Source organism: Eulemur rufifrons, chromosome 3, assembly GCF_041146395.1.
Source record: "Eulemur rufifrons isolate Redbay chromosome 3, OSU_ERuf_1, whole genome shotgun sequence".
Lineage (NCBI taxonomy): Eukaryota > Metazoa > Chordata > Mammalia > Primates > Lemuridae > Eulemur > Eulemur rufifrons.
Window position 1 is genome coordinate 4,123,442 of NC_090985.1, and position 19,052 is coordinate 4,142,493.

Below are 19,052 nucleotides of genomic sequence, written 5' to 3' on the forward strand. Positions count from 1 at the left end.
TATGCAGAAATTCGAACTGCCCAGGTGATGGTATTAGGAAGTGGGGCCTTTGGGAGGTCATTAGGTCATGAGGTGGAGCCCTCACAAATGAGATTAGTGACCTTACTATTATTACTTTTTTAATAATTTAGTATGGCTGGGCATGGTGGCTCATGCCTGTAATTTCATGACTTTTAGGAGGCCAAGGCAGGAGGGATCGCTTGAGGCTAGGAGTTCGAGACCGGCCTGAGCAACAGCAAAACCCCATATCTACAAAAATAAAAGAATTAGCCAGGCGTGGTGGTGCTTGTGTGTAGTCCCAACTACTCAGGAGGCTGAGGCAGGAGGATCGCTTGAGCTCAGGAGTTTGAGGTTGCAGTGAGCTACAATGATGCCACTGCACTGTAGCCCAGGTGACAGAGCAAGACTGTGTCTCAAATAATAATAATAATAATATAATTTACAGATGGAATCTCACTATGTTGCCCAGGGAGGCCTCACGTAATCCTCCCATCTCGGCCTCCTAAAGTGCTGGGATGACAGGCTTGAGCCACTGTGCCCAGCCAGGTATTAGTGCCCTTCTGTAGGGGCCTGAGGGAACCTGCTCACCTCTTCCACCATGTGAGGACACAGCAAGAAGCTGCCATTTGTGAGAAACAGGCTCTGAACAAACCCTGAATCTGTTGCTGCCTTGATTTTGGACTTCCCACCGTCCAGGACAGTGAGAAGTAAGTTTCTGTTGTCTATGAGCTATCGAGTTCATGGTATTCTGCTCTATCAGCCCTAATGGACTCGGACACTGCGGTACATTGGGAGCCCTGTGTTCAGGGGCTCACTGTCCTCGCGGGAACGCCCTGGCCATGTGACGAGTGTGCAGGGTGTCCAGGGAGGGAGGTCGGGGGAGTCCTTGGACTGTTCCACGACCCAGCTGGGGGAGCCGAGGCCAGCAGACAGGCCGGGAGGGGCGCACGGCCGACGCTGGCGGCCGGGGTCCACAGCAGCAAGGCCTCCTGTCAGCAGCCCACGGGGAGTGGGAACAGGTGGCAGATGCCGGGGACGGGGAGGGCCACTGCACAGAGAAGGCAAGGCCCTAGCTATGGGCTGTAGCAGTCAGGCCCAGCCTCCCCTCTGCAGAGCTAAAGTCCTGAGGGCAGGGGCTCAGGTCGGCCTGTGAGGGTCACAAGAAGCAAGGCCAGTGCCCACTGGAACTGAAGTCCGCGGCCGAGCAGAAGCAGAACCTGGCTCACTGGGGCTCCGCTGGGGGCTGCGGCCCAGAGCTGCACACTCCTCTGCCTCAGGTCACGGCTGTCCCCAAATGCAAAGGAAGCTGGACCTGGCAGGTGAGGGTGAGGCTCAGTGGCCACAGGGACAGGGTACATCCGAGGTCACTGCAGCCCCCGAGATAAGAGCAGCATGGACATAAGGGAGACGGGAACTCCAGAAACACAGGCAGGGAGGGGCGTCAGGCCTGACCGATCGGCGCAGAGAGCTCGGGGTGGGGGGATAGGCGGGGAGAGCTGAGGACAAGCCACACAAGGAGTTCCTTGAACCCCAGCAGCCCAGCACAGAGGCTGAACACCGCAGCTTATGGAACCAGATGGCCTGGGTTCAAATCCTGCCTCTGCCTCTTGCCGTCTTTGTCACTTTAGGCACGTTACTTCACCTGTCTGGGCCTCTGATATCCGTCCACTAGGGAGAATAATAGTACCCACCTCATGGGGTTGTTGTAAGGATGGAGTTAAAACACAGAAAGCACTGAGGACAGTGCCTGCCCACAGTGCCACGTCAATATCTGCTAGTATTGCAGTTACGTGCAGTGAAGCAGTTTGAACATCAACCAACATTTACCAAATTGCATTCCAGGAAACCTTCAACTAAGAGAAACTGCCATCAGAAAAGTTCCTATGGTCGAATAAACTTGGAAAAAGCCTCATATCATAACCACACCAAGCTCTGACAAGTCCACAGTTAGAAAAAAAAGCCAAACAGAACTAACGCCCCAAACAACCCTGTCCAATTTTATTCCAAGCCTGTGCCTCCTGGAACCCTCTGAGCACCTCGTGGGACGGTGCTGCACAGGACACCAGTGTGGGAAGTGCCATGGGGGAAGGCAGTGGGACAGGAGTGTCCGGGACACATCATCTGCGGGGAAGCCACGGAGAGACCCTAGTGCCCGGGAAGGGAGGAGGGGAGCAGGCTTCAGTGTGGGGCCCACAGCAGAAGGACAAGGTGCATGTGAGGGACCCCAAGGAGAGGGGGACGGAGAGGACCAGGATGCCATTTGCATGTGGAGGGGAAACACAAGGAGGCACAGGTGAGCCTGAGAACTCACGTTTGGGGGAGGTAGGAAGTGGGGGCGCAGAGAGAGGGGCTGGGCTGGGAGGTGTCCTCGCTTTACTGAAGTCCCCGCTGATTCCTTCACCCCTGCCCTGTTAGTGTGGAAAGCCTAGTAGGTGCTCACGGTGCGGGTGCAGAAAGATTTCTCACACTGGGGTTAGGATATATAAAAGTAAAAAGTTTATCTTCTTGGAGACAGTGCGAGAGAGAAAGAGAGAGGGAAGGCGGGGAGAACAGGGAGACTGTGTGGCACCCCAAAGAAAGAGAAGGGGTGTCAGCAGCAAGGACCAGTGGCCTGCTGATTTTATGGGGACAAAGGGAAAGAAGAGAATTAGTGACTGCTGTCAGTTAAAGCAGAGGCGGCTGAGGAGTAAGTAGCAGGGGCTGCAACGTCAGCTGGTCCGTCTTTCCTGCTTTTTCTGCTCCCGGACACGCGGTTATCTCTGAGATGTAGTCAGGCTCATCGCAGAGGATGCGATTTGGCCTGAGATATGGTTTTGGGCAGGAAACTGGGGCCTGGAGCTTGCCCCCTGCTGTCCCTCCAGGGGCTTCCCAGGAACTCCTGGAGGCTGTAACACAAATTCTAAAAGCAGATTCTGGCCACGCAAAGAGAAAGCTCTGCAGGCCCTTGTTGTCTGCTGGCTCCTTCCAGGCGTCTGTGAGCACAGGGGTCCCTGCAGGGTGCCTGCCAGCCAGGCAGAGACAGAGCAGGGACACCGCTCCCGACTCATCTGCACATGCTGGTAGGAAATTGCGGGATTAGGTATGTTCCTGTCATTTCCGCAAGGTGCCTGCTTTCATTGCCAAGTGTGGGACTGAGGGTCTAAGCCCTGCGGCTTCCCTGAGGAGGGGACTGGAGAGGGGAAGATGGGGACAGGGGCTTCCTGGGGAAGAACAGCCCTCGGAAGGCACAAGGATGTCCGTCCCCGCTACGCACAGATCGGGTGGCTGTAAAACTGACAGCAGTTGTTCAGGGTCCCTGGGCCGAACTCCAGGCCGACGCTGAAAGGAAAGCAGAGGTTTCTGTGAGACCTGCAGGCCGGCTCTGCTGGCCACTACCAGGCCGTGCAGCCCCGGGAAAGTTACTGCACGTCTCTGGTCCACCTTCCTCTTCAAATTCGATCCTCAAGCCTTCACTTCCTCCTCCCCTGGCCACATCAGCTGCAGCCATGACATTTGTACCTCTCCTCCTGGTGCCAAAGGCATCCCCAGCCACGCGGGCCTCCCGCACGCCATCACCGCTGGTGCCCCCGTGCCCCCAAGGCCCCGTGCCTGGCCCTCACCTCTGGAAGGCCTGGCGGCAGCACTGGTACACCTCAAAGCTAGTGCTGCTGAGGGTTGTGTTTAGCAGGGACACACAGTCGACCTCGGCCTCCCTGGGCACGTAGAGGATGCCTGCGAGGGAGAGCAGCTGGTGAGCAGAGCCCCCACTAGAAAATCACGGCCCCAGGTGCTGCACCCGCCAGGCTGCACTCACCCGCCACGCAGGCGTTGACAAGACTCATACAGGCACTTGTGAAGAGTGCTCGGAGCATGATCCGGGAGAAGTCGCTCTTCCGTTCAGGGACCATGGAGGCTGCAAAGGAACAGAGTGCTCGGGCCGAGGAAGCCACGTACCTCTCTGCCCATGTTCTGTGGCTCTGGCTATGTCTTCTGACCTCCCTTGTGCTTCTGGGTGGCCAGAGGGACAGACATTGTCCTCCTGGCCACTTGCTAAGTTTGGGAGCCTTTTTGGCCTGGCTCGGACCCCTAGGTGATGCCCCACGTGCCATTAGTGGCAGGTGCAGGAAAGAACCTGAGTTTGGAGTCAGGCAGACCTGGGATTAAACACAGACTCAGCCACTGACTAGCCTGGGCCATCACTTCACTTCTTCAAGACTCAGTTTCCCCTCTGCAAAATGGCATGATCATGCCACCAGGCAGGTGGCCATGAGGAGTGGACGTGCTGTTTGCAAAGAGCTGAGGATGGAGCAGAGCCTCCTGCCCACTGCAGCTGTGGGAAAGGCAGGCCAAAGCCTTGGGGGACAGGCCAGCACCACACCTCCTGTACCCAGCCAGGCTTGGCCTGCAAGGCCACGGTGCTGACCTCCTGGGTGACCCCCAGCCGCGGAGAACATGGGCTAGGACGAACCTCCGTGGCCGGCTTGTTCAGGTCCTGCCTTGGACAGGCAAGACAGCTGAGGCCCACAGGTCCCAGAGAGTTCAGGCCCCCAACTCTCCAGGACACAGGGGAGGGGACTCACTCAGGACTCCCAGCACGATCCCGAAGTAGGCCAAGTTGGGCAACCCACAGAGGGCAAACGTCGTGATGGTTTCTGCTCTGACCTGAAACACACAGATGAACGGAGAGGGGCTCCCACAGACAGGACTGGCACCCCGACACCACCCAGGCTCTCTGGCCTTAATTCCACCCACATCCTACATGTCCCTGCCCTTCGAGCTCTCTGTGCTGTGCCCTCCCAGGCCCCCCACTCCCACCTCTCCCACCTGTCCTTCAACCCCTTCATCTTCATCACCAGCCGTTCTGGGTGTGACTGCCTGGCTCAGTCCTCTCACTCTGGCCCTACTAAGCTCTGTCCCCGACACTCTGTAGCCCTGTGCCTCCGGTTGCTGTGCTGTCATGCCAGGAGTGGGGGAGTGTGGCCTGCCGGACAGAGTAAGGGACTTGGAGCCCAGCCAACCTGGCGTCCAGCCTTGTGCCACCAAGTATCAGCTCAAGCAAGTCAACAGACTTTTAAAGGTTTCGCTGCCCCATCTGGAGTGTGGGAATGATAGTGCTTGCCGGGCAGGGCTGTCCTAAGGACCATCTCATGTTTGGGAAACGCCAGGCACAGAGCGCGTGTTTGAGTAAGGCGGCTCTTCCCTTCGTTCTCAACAGTTGTTTAATGCCCCAGAAATTAGTCTTAAGAGCCAAAACGAAAAAATTTGGAAAGAAAATTGGTTTAGGTCTATACCTCAGACCATATACAACATTAATTCTACATCATCAAAGCAGAGAAATATTAATATTTCAATCATGAAATGATAAAAATATACACAATTACTGTTGTTAAAAGGTAGAATTACTGCTCTCATTTTGGAGAGGAGCCAAGGGAGGCTCAGAAAGCTTAGGGAACTGAGGCAGTTCACACAGCAAGATGGAGGCTGTGTTAGGATTTGAACTCAGCCTTGTCTAACTCCAAATCTCCTGGCTGTAATTAGAGCATCATATAGTCTCAGGAATTTAAAGCTTACGAAATTACTGTCTAAGTTTAGAAATAACAGAAGAAATCACAACAGAAAAGCTTTGGTGTAAAATACATTCCTGTGCTCACTTCAGCAACACATGCACTAAACCCAGAACGACACAGAGCAGGTTAGCACGGCCCCTGCACAAGGCTGACACGCAGATGTGTGAGAGATTCCATGTTTAAAAACAATCCCTGTTTACAAAATGAAGGGGGAAAGAAAGAACAGACTAGGAAAAATATTGGTAGGAAATATAACAGAAAAGGCCTAATGTCTTTAAAACAAAGAGTTTATATAAAGATTACTGGGAAAGTATTAAGGCACCTGTATCTCAGCCTGCTCACCTACAGCTGTGCTCCCTACAGCAGCCCGAGTGATCTTAACATGCAAACGGCCCAATCCTCAGTAACTTCCTGCTCCTCTGCCACTCTCTTTTACAATCACCCCTGCTCTAGCTGTGCTTCTCCCCTCTCTGTTCCCTAAACAGACCACGTGCTTTGCAACCTCAGGGCCTTTGCACACGCCTCTTCCTTTGTCTGGAATGTTCTTCCCAGCTGCTCCTGGCTGGCCCCGTCTCCTTCCTCCAAGTCTCAGCCTAAATGCCACACTTCAGGGAGGCCTCTTCTGACCAGGTCAGCCAAGGAAGACCCTTCTCTGGTTTTTCTTGTTGTTTTCTTCATAGAACTTACCACAAATTGTGGTTCTTTTTCATTCCTTCACTTTCTTGTATTGTCTGTGTCTCTCACTAGATGTAAGTTCCATTAGGCCAGAGACCACGTCTGTCTAATTACTACCCCCACCTTTTGCTTTTTCTTTCCTTCGAGACATAGTCGCAGTCTGTCACCCAGGCTAGAGTGTACTGGTGTCATCATAGCTCACAGCAACATCAAGCTCCTGGGCTCGAATGACCCGTCTGCCTCAGCCCCCCGAAGTGCTGGGACGACTGATAGGAGCCAGCGTGTCTGGCCTAACTGCCCCTTTCGTCCTGGTGCCCAGCGCCTAAGGGGTCTCAACAGACACCCACTGAAGGATCTAAGTTCATAAAAACGACCCCCAAGGGCCGTGCCTGCTATTACCTCTGAGGAAGGGGAGAGACCAGGGCTGAGGGCAAGGAGTGAGGGGAAACCTGTGTTTTATGCTTCACACAGACTATTTTTAAACTAACGACTACATTTCTTTATCATTTAAAAAATAATCAAAAAGACAAGAAAAATATTTCCCGTTAAAAGTTTCCAGTCGCCCAAGTAATGAGAATTAATACAATGAGCTATCATTTGCTCATTAAAGTGGAAAATCTGTTTTTGCAAAGAGGCTACTGAAAGCTGTTTGGTGTGCGGTGAAGCAAATGCTCGCCGCACGACCGGGGCCTGTCATTTCAGCTGATGGCCTCAGCTGCCGACACCCTTTGGGGAGGTTCCCGGCAGCAACTGCAGAGGACTCCTGTGTGACTCAGGCAGCCCACATCTGGGACAGCTGCTGAGGAAATGATCCAGGAAAAGGGAAAAGTGCTACGCACAAGGATGTTCATTTCAACACGGTGGCTAATGGTCAAATAATGGAGTTGACCTGAATGGCCCAACAGCAGGGACGTGTTAAATGTGTTAGGTCACATATATGGAAAATGATGCTTACGTCACAACAGTAAGTAAACGACAGAGCTGGCCACACCCCAGTGTGGATGCTCTAACAGCAACAATGTAAACGCTCTCTTCAAAAGAATAGAAGAAAATGGAGAGAACAACAGTTGTTACTTTCTGATGTCAGGTTACGGGTAATTTTTCATTCTCAGTAATGTTACTCGAGCTTGCATTCACTTAGAAAGGTTAATTTTATGGAGCTTCGGAGGCTTGTTAGAATAAACTTTAACCAAAGAGCCAAGCCCTGGACGGCACGCAGTGTATTAGCAGGGGAGGGGACGGTGAGCTCTGCCTGTCTCGCTCCCTCTCCCGGCTCATGGGAAGCTGAGGCTATGCCTTCAGTACTGTGGCAGGTACTGCCCCCTGTGTTCCAACTGAAGGGGCAAGGCGCAGCGGCTGGCCCATGTAGACCTAGATCTCAGCTATCTCAAACAAGGCTCTTTCTTCACACCTGCACCTCGGCCTCCTGAGAGGCCCCAAGACAGATGGCAGCAAAGCCTGAAGCCATCCTGTTTCCCAGGACCATAGGATGTGGCAGGGTAAGTGCCACTTCAGTGTGTCTCAGCCAGGCCCAGGGAGCCAGGCTGCAGGGGGGGACGGAGACACTCACGGAGATCCACTGCTTCCTGGTGCCAGCCCACTCCTCAGCCCCTGCCAGGCGGCGCTGCTTGTACTTGGAGAGTTCCTGATAGGCCACAAACTCATTCAGAAACAGGTTGATCCCCAGCAGCTCAGCCACCACGGGGCAGTCCTCCCAGGTGACGCCCATCAGGAAGGCCACAGGCCGCAGGATGTAGGAGCAGATGAGCTAGGGAGTGAGGACAAGAGGCATGGCTGGGACCCTGTGCTGGGCCCAGGCCACTGCCCACTGCCCACCCGAGGCCATCCCCTCCACAGGCTGAGCGGGCTGGCTGGACCCACACCTGGAAGCTGAGCCCGTCGATGTCCACCATGTTTCCCAGCCAGGAGAGGACAGCGTTGATGAAGGCCAGCACAGCGAGGTTCACAATCAGGTTGGCAATAATATTGGTGACCACTTTCACTGAGGTGGTGGCCCCACTACTGACTGCTTCTATGAGGTTCCGAGCATCTCTGTTGTTGGGGTCAAAAGTGATCATTATTGGCCTGTCCCCACAAATGGCAAGGGTCCTCATCCTATAGGCTCAAGGAGAAACCTTGGACAGAGCAGTTCAGAGCGAGAGAACCCTTGTTTTCCCTCTGAGACCCAGAGCGCAAGAGAGGGGCTGGTCAAAGCGCTGGGATGAGACCCAGGTTTCTAGCACGGTGCTGGCCCACACGGAAGCCATTAGCCACATGTGGGTTTTAACCACATGAAGGGAGTCTGGGTCAAACTGACTTGTGCTATAAATGTAAGATACACACCAGACTTTGGGGATTTAGTATCAAAGAATGCAAAATATTTCGATAACTTTTATATTGATTGAAATATAAAATTTTTTATGTTGAAATGATAGTATTTTGGGTATATTGCCTTAAGCAAAATATATTATTAAAATCCCCCATTTCTTTGTGCTTTTGAGATGCCGTCACACAGAAAAGGACAAAGAGTCTACTTAACATTTCAGCATTAGATGTTTTGCTTATACTTTTGTCTTTTCTCTTCCTACCTTGTTTTTTTCTTTTTGAGACAGGGTCTGGCTCTGCAGCCTTGGGTAGAGTATAGCAGCGTCATCATAGCTCACTGTAACCTCAAACTCCTGGGCTCAAGTGATCCTCTTGCCTCAGCCACCTGAGTAGCTGGGACTCCAGGCATGTGCCACTATGCCTGGCTAACTTTTCTATTTTTAGTAGAGATGCAGTCTTGCTCTTGCTCAGGCTGGTCTCGAACTCCTGAGCTCAAGTGATCCTTCAGCCTGGGCCTCCCAGAGTGCAAGGATTTCAGGTGTGAGCCACCTCACCTGGCCCTCTGTGGGCTTTTTAAAAGACAGCTAGAGGAAATTGAAGATGACAGAAGCAGCTCATGTTCTCTTTCCATGGGACAGCACTGCCCTGGAGCCTCAGGACGTTGTGACATTGGGGTTGCCCACTGTGTCCCCAAGCACATTTGTCCACAGGGTGCATTTTCAACATTTTTTAAGGATTAAATGTGACACAACACTGGTTAAGACTGTGAGGAAGAGATGCTAGGAGGTAAGTGAAATCAAAGACAGCGCAAAATACGTCAATAGGTGGTTGACACCTGGTGGTCAGGGCTCAGGCACGTGGAGGAGGTGGCATGAAGCCTTTTCATGACATACATACACAGGCCACAGGCCACACCCCCAAATCCAGGCCTCACTCCCAAGCCTGGACCAGTCCGCTGTGTCCTGCTGGTCAGACAGTGGAGATTAACATGTGAGAAGCAGAGTCTGCATGTTTGCAAGCACTGTGGTTTGAATGTTTGTTCCCTCTGCAACTCGTGTCAAAACTTAACCCCCAATGGGGCAGTATGGAGAGGGGGGGGCTTGAGAGGTGATTGGGTCATGGGGGCTGACACTGATTTTGGATTAATAGGTTAATTGGTTATCAGGGGCCTGGGACTGGTGGCTTCGTAAAAAGAGGAAGAGTGACCTGAGCTAGCAGGTAGCACTCTCAGTCCCCTCACTACACGATGCCCTGCACCATCTCAGCACTCTGCAGAGTCCCCGACAGCAAGAAGGCTCTCAGCAAATGCAGCCCCTTGACTTTGGACTTCTCAGTCCCCATAAATGAAAGAAATGAATTCCCCTGGCTAATAAAGGACCCAGTTTCAGGTTTTCTGTTATAAGCCACAGAGAATGGACTCAGGCACAACCAGGGCAGCAGAAGAGGACAGGCGGGCCTGGGCTGGTGGAGGACAGTGGTGGGCAGAGGGAACAGGACCCTGCGCCTGTGCTCCACCCCCCGCGCCCCGCAGGCCCTCCTGCTGTGCTCACCCGTAGGTCAGTTTCACTCCTTCCTCACTCTTAAACTTGGACTCCTCCACCTCTGGGTAGACCAGCTTGGACAGGGCCAAAGCACAAGGGGCAGCCATCACGGACGCAGCAATCAATGAGGCAGCATCGATCTGCAAGAGTGAGGGTGGGGGTGACAGGCAGACGGTCAGAGAAATGTTGGGGGCCAAGGACTGAGGCTCAGGCCAGCAGGGGGACATGTGCAGTCTCCCCACTGCTATGTCCTCGTTGTCATTACTGCTGTGATCATTGCTAATAACAATACCTTTGTGCACAGAGGGTCACAGGCTGTATGTACAGGACTCGTACTTCCTCCCAGAACTTCCCTCAGTTACACAAGTGCTGCTATCCCCATTTTACAGATGAGGAAACTGAGGTTCCAATGGATTAAATGTGACTTGCCCAAAATAAAAGAAGAGAAGGCGTTAGAACCCATCACATCTTTTGGCTCCAAGTTCAAGGTGCTTCCTTCCTTTTTAGGAAGTTTTTTAGCTATCTGTCTTTGACCACTAATCCCCATTAGCCGAGTTTCTCTCTTAGCTGTGGGTTTTGTGATGGTTTTCAACAAAGCTCCAGAACTGATAGTTGAGATGGATTTAAGAGGTAATCCGATTCAACCTTAGCGTAGGTCATGTCCTAGTGCAGGAATAGTACTCCCTCTATAGGATCCCATTTTGAATGCTCACTGTGACGGGGAACTCACCACCTCAAGGCAGTGCATGACACCGCTCCTGTAGTTCGAGAACTGTTTCCCAGAAAATCTGTCGCCCACAACAGCCATCCTTGTGCCCTGGGTCAGCCCCCAGGGCCGCCCCCGGCATTCTCCCTCCTGAATTTTCATCCTCACTGTGGCCCCAAGCCCTTTGCTTCCCTGTTCTCTTCCACAGAGGTAGATGCGACACTTTAACTTTCCCCAGAACTGTGTCATTTACTGAGTGGGGAAATTTGAACCAACTCAAACATCTAACAACAGGACAATGGCCACACGCTGTCACGCTGCCACTGAAAATGATGGTGCTCAAAGCCTGGTGATAATACGGGCACGTGCCCACACAGTCGCATGCAGAGAATAACCAAGACGACGGGGGAGAAAACAAACCCCAGCCATGCACGGAAAGAAGAGCAGAAAGAATACCCCGGAATGTCAACGCACTAGCTGTCCCTGGTACCGGGGTCAGGGGTGATTTTCTGTCCTTTCTGCTTTTCAGTACCTTTCAAAATATCCACGATGTCATTTTTATGATTATAAAATACACTTGTTCTCCTTAAAGTCTATCATAAGCCAACCTCATTCTCAAATTTCAAATAAAAAGGTGAAGGAGGAGGAGGGAAGTTGAAGTCCACGCTCAGGCTGATAAAAGCAAAGGCAGAAGCCCGAGAATCACCCCGTTGTCACCCCAGGGATGTACCAGGACCTGCCAATGGGAAGCCAGGCAGGAAACGCTCCCAGGCTCTGAAACCCCTGGATCGTCCTTCGTCCTCTTCTAAACCCCAGTTGTTCTTTTCCATGACAAACAGAAATTCCTTAAAACGTGGACAAGAACCAGCGACAGCCTGACAGGTGTGCGGGCCCCGGGTCCTGCTCCCTGCTGGATGAAGCCCCACTGGGGGCGGTGTCCTCTCTGCACTGTCTGGGCTGGGCGTTGGGACTTCACCTCCCTCCTCCTCGGTGGCCCAGCTCCAGTGGGGACAGTACCAACACCCGGAATCTTGGGACTTTTCCCTCCACCAGCCAGGACTCTGCCCCTTCCTCCGGCTTGTAGATTACGTCTGGTTTGTAAACTTGGGTCCCAGCGGGGAACATACTCTGCAGTTGTCACATTCCTGGACACTGTCCTCTGAGTGGGCCAGTGGTGGCCACAGCCTCAAATGCGGCAGCTGGCTGTTTCCTGCTCCCTGCGGAAAGGGCTGAGTCCTGCACAGGCGGGGCTCCCTGGGTGCTGGGTCAGCCCCACCCAGCCCCCCCACTGCCAGCTGCTCTGCAAGGCCCTGACATCCCCAGCCCTGCCTCCAGGCACCCGGTCAGGAATGCCTTCTGTCCTGCCACCCGAGGGCCCACCCCTGCCATGGCCCTCCTCTCTCTGACCCAAAGGTGTCCCATGTGGACAAGGATCAAGGATAAGACCGCCCCACTTGAATTTTCTAAAGGCTCTCTGCTGAGAAAGGGAGTAAATCCAGACAACTGCAAAGCATTAAGTGGACAGTTTCAGAAGGACAGATTTCTGACCCCAACATGTCGGGAAAGAACTTTTGCTCCTTCACCTCCACGCGAGGCATCCCCTGCCTGTTACTGTATTTAATGCCCGCCCTGCCGTGCGGTGGGCAGTGACTCTGCCCGTTGTACAGATGGGGACACTAAGCTGTGGACTCACACTCGGCCCTGCGCGGGGTCTCACAGGCCCTGTGCACAATTCATGGAGGAACATGCTCTTTGGGGAGTGGAGCTGAGTGTCTTGGTGTGGCCCAGGTGTCCTGAGTGAAGGACAGACTGAGGGGCAGCCTGGCTTGTCCTCTTACCCACCGCTCGGCCACCGCCAGGGACAGAGACGAGAGAGACAGGTGTAGTTCGGGACCAGAGAAGGGGACAGCTCAGGTCATTCTGTGGTCGTCCCACCCATACACATGCAGCATCAGGACAGCCTAGGGGACAGGCACAGGCAGGTGAGGGTCTCTCTGCAAACCAGGTGTCCTTGGTCCAGGGCTCAGTGCATTGCCACACATGGAGTAACTCGCCTCCTCATCCCCAACCTGCGGGGACATTCTGGCTTTTCTTTGTTCACAATTACAAATAATCTCAAAATTTTACATTGTTTGAACACTTGTGAGAATATTTATGTATCATAATATTCCTCACTGGATCAAATGGAAGGAATATTTTTAAATTGACTAATACATGTATAAAAAATAAAATGTAATTCAAAAAGTTTTAAAAAATTGACTGAAAGATGTTCTCCAAAAAGGTTACAGCAAATTAAACCCCCACCATGAGTGGGGCCCTTTAGAGGCGCACAGAGTATTGCGTATCATTTGGAAGAAATAAAGATTTTATTGTTTGAATTTCTTTGAACATCAGTGAGCTTAAATATGTTTCCATAATTTATGAAATATTTTCTCCTAATCAATGGCTTTTTAAACAGTGACTTTCACCCACAGCACATTTTTCATTTACATTAGTCAGCTCTGTCGACTATTTCTTTTGTCCCTCTGGGTTTGTGTCTTGCCCAGAATGTTACAAGAAAAAAGCAAGTTGCAGAAAAGTATGGGTAGAATCACCTCATCTTTTATGAAAAAGGAAGCAAGTGTGTGTGTTCAGGTGTGTGTACTTAAATGGCTACAAAGAAAGCTCTGGAATGACATATTTTTAAGTCAGTTGGTTTCAAGTTGAGTGACCATCCATATACCGGGCCCCAAACCTGTGTTTCTGATTGTGCAGGGCTGGGGTGGGCTGAGACTTTGCATTTGTACCAAATTCTCAGGTAAGCCGATGGTGCTGGTCCACGGACCACACTTTGAGAACCACTGCTCTAAGCTGTTAAAAGCAGTTACCAGTGCGAAGTGGGGTTAAGAAAGAGATTTTCAACTGTCACTTTTGCAACAACCGAGAATTTCTTTGACAGTTAAGGAAAAACCCACCATCTCTGAGGATCTGCAAGTGGAAGCACAAGGAAGTATAAGGCACCGGGATCCACAGCAGGTTCCTCTGCCTGCGGCGCAGGAGGAGGACTGAGACTGGTCTAAGCGCCCGGGTCACACCGCTGTTATTTGACCTACAAGTGCGGGTGATCAGTAGCTGCACCAGCAATAATGTCGGAACAGAGGAAGGACGGGAGCCCACAGAGTGTGGGGAGCAGGCAGGGAAGGAGTAGGGGAGCTCTCCAGGGACAGCCTGGGTGTGGGACTGTGGAGAAGTGAGCATGAGTTTTGCGGTCACACAGATCTGGGCTCAGATCCTGGCATTGGGTTTCTCACTATTCTCTATGCCTCAATTTCCTCATCTGTGAAATGGGGATATTAAAACAACTAGCACATTGCCTGGTACGTAGCAGGCACTCCGTACATGGAATACTGGGAGTCTTTCCCCCAGTGGCCATGGGAGAAGCCTGAGCAAATGGTGCAGCCACCAGGCCTGCCTTGCCCAGGGGACGCCTCTCCTCTCCCCAGCACAGCAGCCCGGGCTCCAGGCTCAGAGAGAGCCCAGGGCTGCTCTGGCCGGAGCTGTGTGGGGCTCCCACGAAGGTGGGTTTCAGGTCCTGGGCACAGCCAAGCAGAAGGAGCCTCTACCTACCCCAAAGGAGATATAGGCAAGCAGCACGCTGAAAGCAATGGTGGAGTAGCCTGCGGTCAGGACAACGTGGATTTCAGAGAGTGTCATGTCTGCCAAGTAGGGCCGGATCAGTAGAGGAGCCTCGGTCTGTAAAGAGGAAGGATGTCAGACAAGCAGAGCTGGAGTGGTTGGGCACTCCCTCCACTATCCCCCAGCCCAGGAGTGGACAGGTCACAGTGACACTGTGCCGACGGCCTGCCATGTGCCAGCACCCACGGAGCACCTGACCACCGTCACTCACAACCTTCTGAGAGAGGAGCAGTCACCCCCACTTCCCAGCAAAGCACACGGAGGCTCAGAGAATGAGCCCCGCTCCGCACAGGGGTGGGAAGCAGATGCCAGGCCTGAGCTGTAAGGAAGCCCTGGGGGTGGCCAAAAAGAAAGGGGCTGGGACGTTAGATGGCATGTTCGCTTCAGAACACTGGGCAGCCTGGCCATCACTGTTCACTCAATGCACAGTTATTGAGCACCTACTGTGTTCCAGGCACTGCTCCAGAAAAAAAGGGTACCAGGTGAATAAGACCAAGTCCCTGCCCTGTGCAGTTTCTAGCCTGGGAGCCCAGGAGAGTGGGAGGGGCTTAAGCAGGTGGTGGGGGACATGGTTCATCAGCAAGGGTCCAAGCTGATAAGCGGTGGCACTTTAGATTGTGATACTAATGAAAGCTATGAGGATACATGAGAGAGAACGCCTAGCGCTTCAGGGGCATTTAAAATTGAGTAATCAGCAAGGGGCTCCCCGGGGAGGTGACCCTGGGTCTGGGTTATCTGAGAGCTGAAGGAGCAGCCACAGGATTTGGGGACACAGCACCAGGCAGAGTGAAGAGCAGAGGCCCGAGGCAGGAATCGGCGCAGCGAGGTGAGGAGCTCAGCAGGCCTGCGAGTCTGCCGCAGACACACAGGTGACTGGGCGCGGGTCCCGTGGAGGCAGAGGAGGGCAGGGCCCCGGCAGGGCTGGGAAGCAGGTGAGGAGTGGACCGGTTCCAGTGGGGAGTGGCGCCATCTGCTCTGTGTGTTTGAAGGGTCAGGACAGACAGCAGGGGCGGGGCTGGAAGCAGGGAGAAGAGGGAGGAGGGTGGCAGGGCGCTGTGGATGCCACCTGGAGGCAGCGCTGCAGGACTCGCGGGATGTAGGGAGCCAGGGAGGCAGAGGAAGGCAGGTGGCTGTCTAAGGTCTGTCTGAACACCCGCATGGAAGGTGCCAGCATTTGCTGAGAAGGAAAAGACTTGGAGAGGTGCAGGTGTGAGGACAGAAGGCAGGTTCTGTCTGCTTGGACTGAGCGTATCAAACGTGAGATGCCCCTTAGAAACCGGAGACGAGGGGCAGGAGCCAGGCGGCCGTGGCAGTGGAGAGTTCAGCGCCGGGGTGAGGACTGCAGAGCAGGAGAGTTGGCTGGGAAGCCCTGGGGTGCTGCAGCGCAGGGAGGGGTGCGCGTGGGAGGACAGCGGGCCTGGCCTCGGCATTTGAGGTTCACATGACGCCGCTGCTCCACGCAGGTTCCCCAGGGCCTCCCCTTGGGAGATGTGGTGAAGCCCTGGGGTCTAGGTCAGCTTGAGCAACAATTGTCCAGAGTTAGGTTACCTTGGGAGGTCCTCACGTCACCCAGTGTCACATTCACCTACGTATGTTCTCAGCAAGAAACACTGAGCACATTGCAGCTTTTCACACAAAATAACTGCTGTCATATTTTAATATCCCTTTCTTTTGCCTTAAGGGAATTTTGGGTAATTAATCTGAGAGCACATCTGTCTTAATTAGCTAAAAATAAAACAAACCAAAATCCCTTCAAAATTAACACATTTGCATCATAACAAAAAAGATGCAAATGAGCTGGCTGCAGTGACTCAGGCCTACAGTCTCAGCACTTCGGAAAGCCGGGGTGGGAGGATCACTTGAGGCCAGGAGTTCAAGATCAGACTGGGCAATAGGGCAAGACCCCATCTCTACAAAAAATAAAAATAGAAAAATTAGCTGGCTGTGGTGGTGACTGCGTGTAGTCCCAGCTATTTGGGAGGCTGAGACAGGAGGATGGCCTGAGCCCAGGAGTTCAAGGTTGCAGTGAGGTATCATGACGCCACTGCATTTACGCCTGGGTCACAGAGTGAGATCCTATTTCTAAAACAAAAGCAAAAAAAAAATTTAACTTTAAAACACATGCAAATATTCTCCAAAGTTTCCTAAACTGTCCAGTGAAATATGGCATCTCGCGGCAAGTGTGTCTCTTAATGACTCAAATGTCAGGCAGATGGGCCAGGACAGATGCTGGAACAGTCTCAAGAGGTTGACCCTCAGGAGGGTCGAGCCTTCTGAAAGCGACTCAGGACTGACGGTGTCTTCAGAGCCACATTTACGAAAATACATTTTCAGTGAGACAAAGAAAAGATAAGACAAAATGATGTAGTGGAACAAACTCTGGCCAGGAAAGAGAAAACTGGGACTCTAAGTTCTGGCTTGTGGTTGTGGGAACTTGGCCAACTCATTGCCACCTCAGAGCCTCAGTTTCCCGTGTATGAAATGAGCGATGGGACTGCATCTGTAGGCTTTGGGAGTCTCTAGGCTGATGAGGCAGCTAGAATGGTAGGAGGTGCCAGAGAGATGGTATCCTCCCTGGCATGACCCAGGTAAATGGGACTCCCACATGGAGCATCGCTGGGGCAGCAGCCTTTGGGGACCATGGGAGAAGGTTCAAATGGCTCCTCCTCAAACTGAACTGCGGCTCTGGGGACCCAGGGAACCCGCCCTCTCTGGGGAAGCCGCTGCCAAGCACGTGGGCAGGAGGCTTTGGTACCCACCTGGGTCACAAAGAGTTTTGCAGCCACACTCAGGGTCTCGGTGGCAGTGGTGCCCATGGTGACCTGCATCGGCCAGGCAATCTGGAAGGAAGCAAGGTGCTCTTTGTGGGCTGACATGGGCAAACCCCAGAGTCAGAGAGAGTCGGGTAGAAGTACCTGACACGTCTTCCTTCCAACTCCCAGTCTAGTGTGGGACCCCTCACCACGTGTCCCCAGAAGGCCCGTTCATCTTCTCCTTCCACACCTGCATTGATGGGGCTTTTCCACTTCCCAGGCCACCCATTCCACCTTAGCACAGCTCCAGTCCTTAGAGCAGAGCTTCTAACACGGGGGCAGGGGGCTTTGGGAGGGCGAGGGCCTGGGGAGCAGAGGGCTCCGGGATGGTGTGGGCCTAGGGAGCAGGGGGCTCTGGGACGGTGTGGGACTGGGGAGCAGGGGCTCTGGGAGGGCCTGGGGAATAGGGAGCTCTAGGAGGGTATAGGCCTGGGGAGCAGGGGGCTCCAGGAGGGCGAGGGCCTGGGGATTAGGGCGCTCTAGGAGGGTTTGGGCCTGGGGAGCAGGGGGCTGTGGGAGGGTGAGAGTCTGGGGAACAGGGTCTGTGTGGAGGGGCTAGGATCTGGGTACAAGGCATTCTGGGACAGCGTGACCCCTGGAGCTGGTGACTCTGGGAGAGCTGGGGTCACCAGCACTGGGACTCACCTTCAGGATCAGCCACCGCATGAGGCCCACGTAGAAGAGAACTGACATGATGCAGCTTAAGAAAATAAAGATGGGCAGATACTGCCGGGAAAGAGAGTGTAGGGCCCGGTCAGAGGCAGGCAGGGCCAGGAGCCCCAGACAGCCCACGCAGACGCCTCACAGGGTCAAGGAAGCAGCTTTGAATTCAACATGAAATCCCAGGTATTCCACTTACGGGGCCTCTCTGGGGCAATTCTGTTCCCTCTGTTCCCCTCTAAGTAATGCCCAGGCCGTCCTGGGCCATGGAGGGAGGGGCCTGAGGCACCACTGTCACCCCTGCTTCTTTGTCTGAAATGGGGTAAGATGCCACCGCTCAGGGCTGCTGTGAGGGTTGCAGTGTCCGTCCTCCTTCATGAGCTCAATCCCTGGCCTCGGCCCTCGGCCCTCACCCCTGTCCTCTGCTTCGAGCCTGATTGAGGGGACCTGCATGGTTCCCGTGTTCCACGTCCACTCAGTGCCAGCAAGCCCAGAAGCAGACTCATGTGACACCTGCAGCCAGCACCTCCTCCTGTCACCCAGTACCTGGCGCCAGGCCCTGCACTGCTGGTCATTGACCCCAACATCCATCAGTTCTCCCCTCAAATCTCTTTCACGTCCATTCGCTCCTTCCCAGGCCCAGGGCCCCACTCTAGTGCTTTTTCTTTTCTGTGGTCTGATTTATAATAACAAACTGGTAAAAAGTGAAGTGTCTTCTGCTGGAGGACTAGTGAATAAGCTAGGTGTAGCCACACAATGGTGCACGGAAAGGAGACAAGAGTGAGGAAGCCCTATGGCACTTGGGGAACGATTTCCAAGACAGTTTATCAAAAGGAAAGAAGGAAGGTGCACAACAGGGTGCACGCTGTGCTCTGATGCGAGTGAAAACCAGGGGGCAGCTGGCGTGGTGGGGCACGCTTGTGGTCCCAGCACTCGGGAGGCCGAGGTGGGAGGATCACTTCAGCCCAGAAGTTCAAGGCCAGCCTGGCACACAGTGACACCACAGTATAATGAGATATTAGAGGGACATGCAAGTGGCTCGGTGGAGTGGCTCACGCCTGTAATTCTAGCACTCTGGGAGGCCACAGTGGGAGGATCCCTTCAGGCAAGG

The 19,052-nt window shown here is 53.4% G+C and overlaps 1 protein-coding gene and 1 non-coding gene across 2 annotated transcripts in view; one reads left to right on the top strand and one right to left on the bottom strand.

The window, feature by feature from the left end:
- Positions 1-2,980: 2,980 nt before the first annotated feature.
- Positions 2,981-19,052, bottom strand: part of LOC138381923 (sodium/nucleoside cotransporter 1-like) — a 47,111-nt gene continuing 31,039 nt past the window's right edge. Inside the window, exons 10-19 of the mRNA XM_069466568.1 lie at positions 17,927-18,007; positions 17,228-17,308; positions 14,400-14,525; positions 10,097-10,227; positions 8,105-8,273; positions 7,792-7,989; positions 4,560-4,641; positions 3,794-3,892; positions 3,600-3,711; positions 2,981-3,318 (exon numbers count right to left, since the gene is read on the bottom strand). Of these exons, the coding sequence (XP_069322669.1) occupies positions 3,246-3,318; positions 3,600-3,711; positions 3,794-3,892; positions 4,560-4,641; positions 7,792-7,989; positions 8,105-8,273; positions 10,097-10,227; positions 14,400-14,525; positions 17,228-17,308; positions 17,927-18,007 (1,152 nt within the window). The 3' untranslated portion in view covers positions 2,981-3,245. The remainder of the gene's footprint in view (positions 3,319-3,599; positions 3,712-3,793; positions 3,893-4,559; positions 4,642-7,791; positions 7,990-8,104; positions 8,274-10,096; positions 10,228-14,399; positions 14,526-17,227; positions 17,309-17,926; positions 18,008-19,052) is intronic.
- On the top strand, positions 5,623-5,729 carry LOC138382082 (U6 spliceosomal RNA). Its single transcript, XR_011233254.1, has one exon. It is a non-coding gene; the product is annotated as a U6 spliceosomal RNA (small nuclear RNA).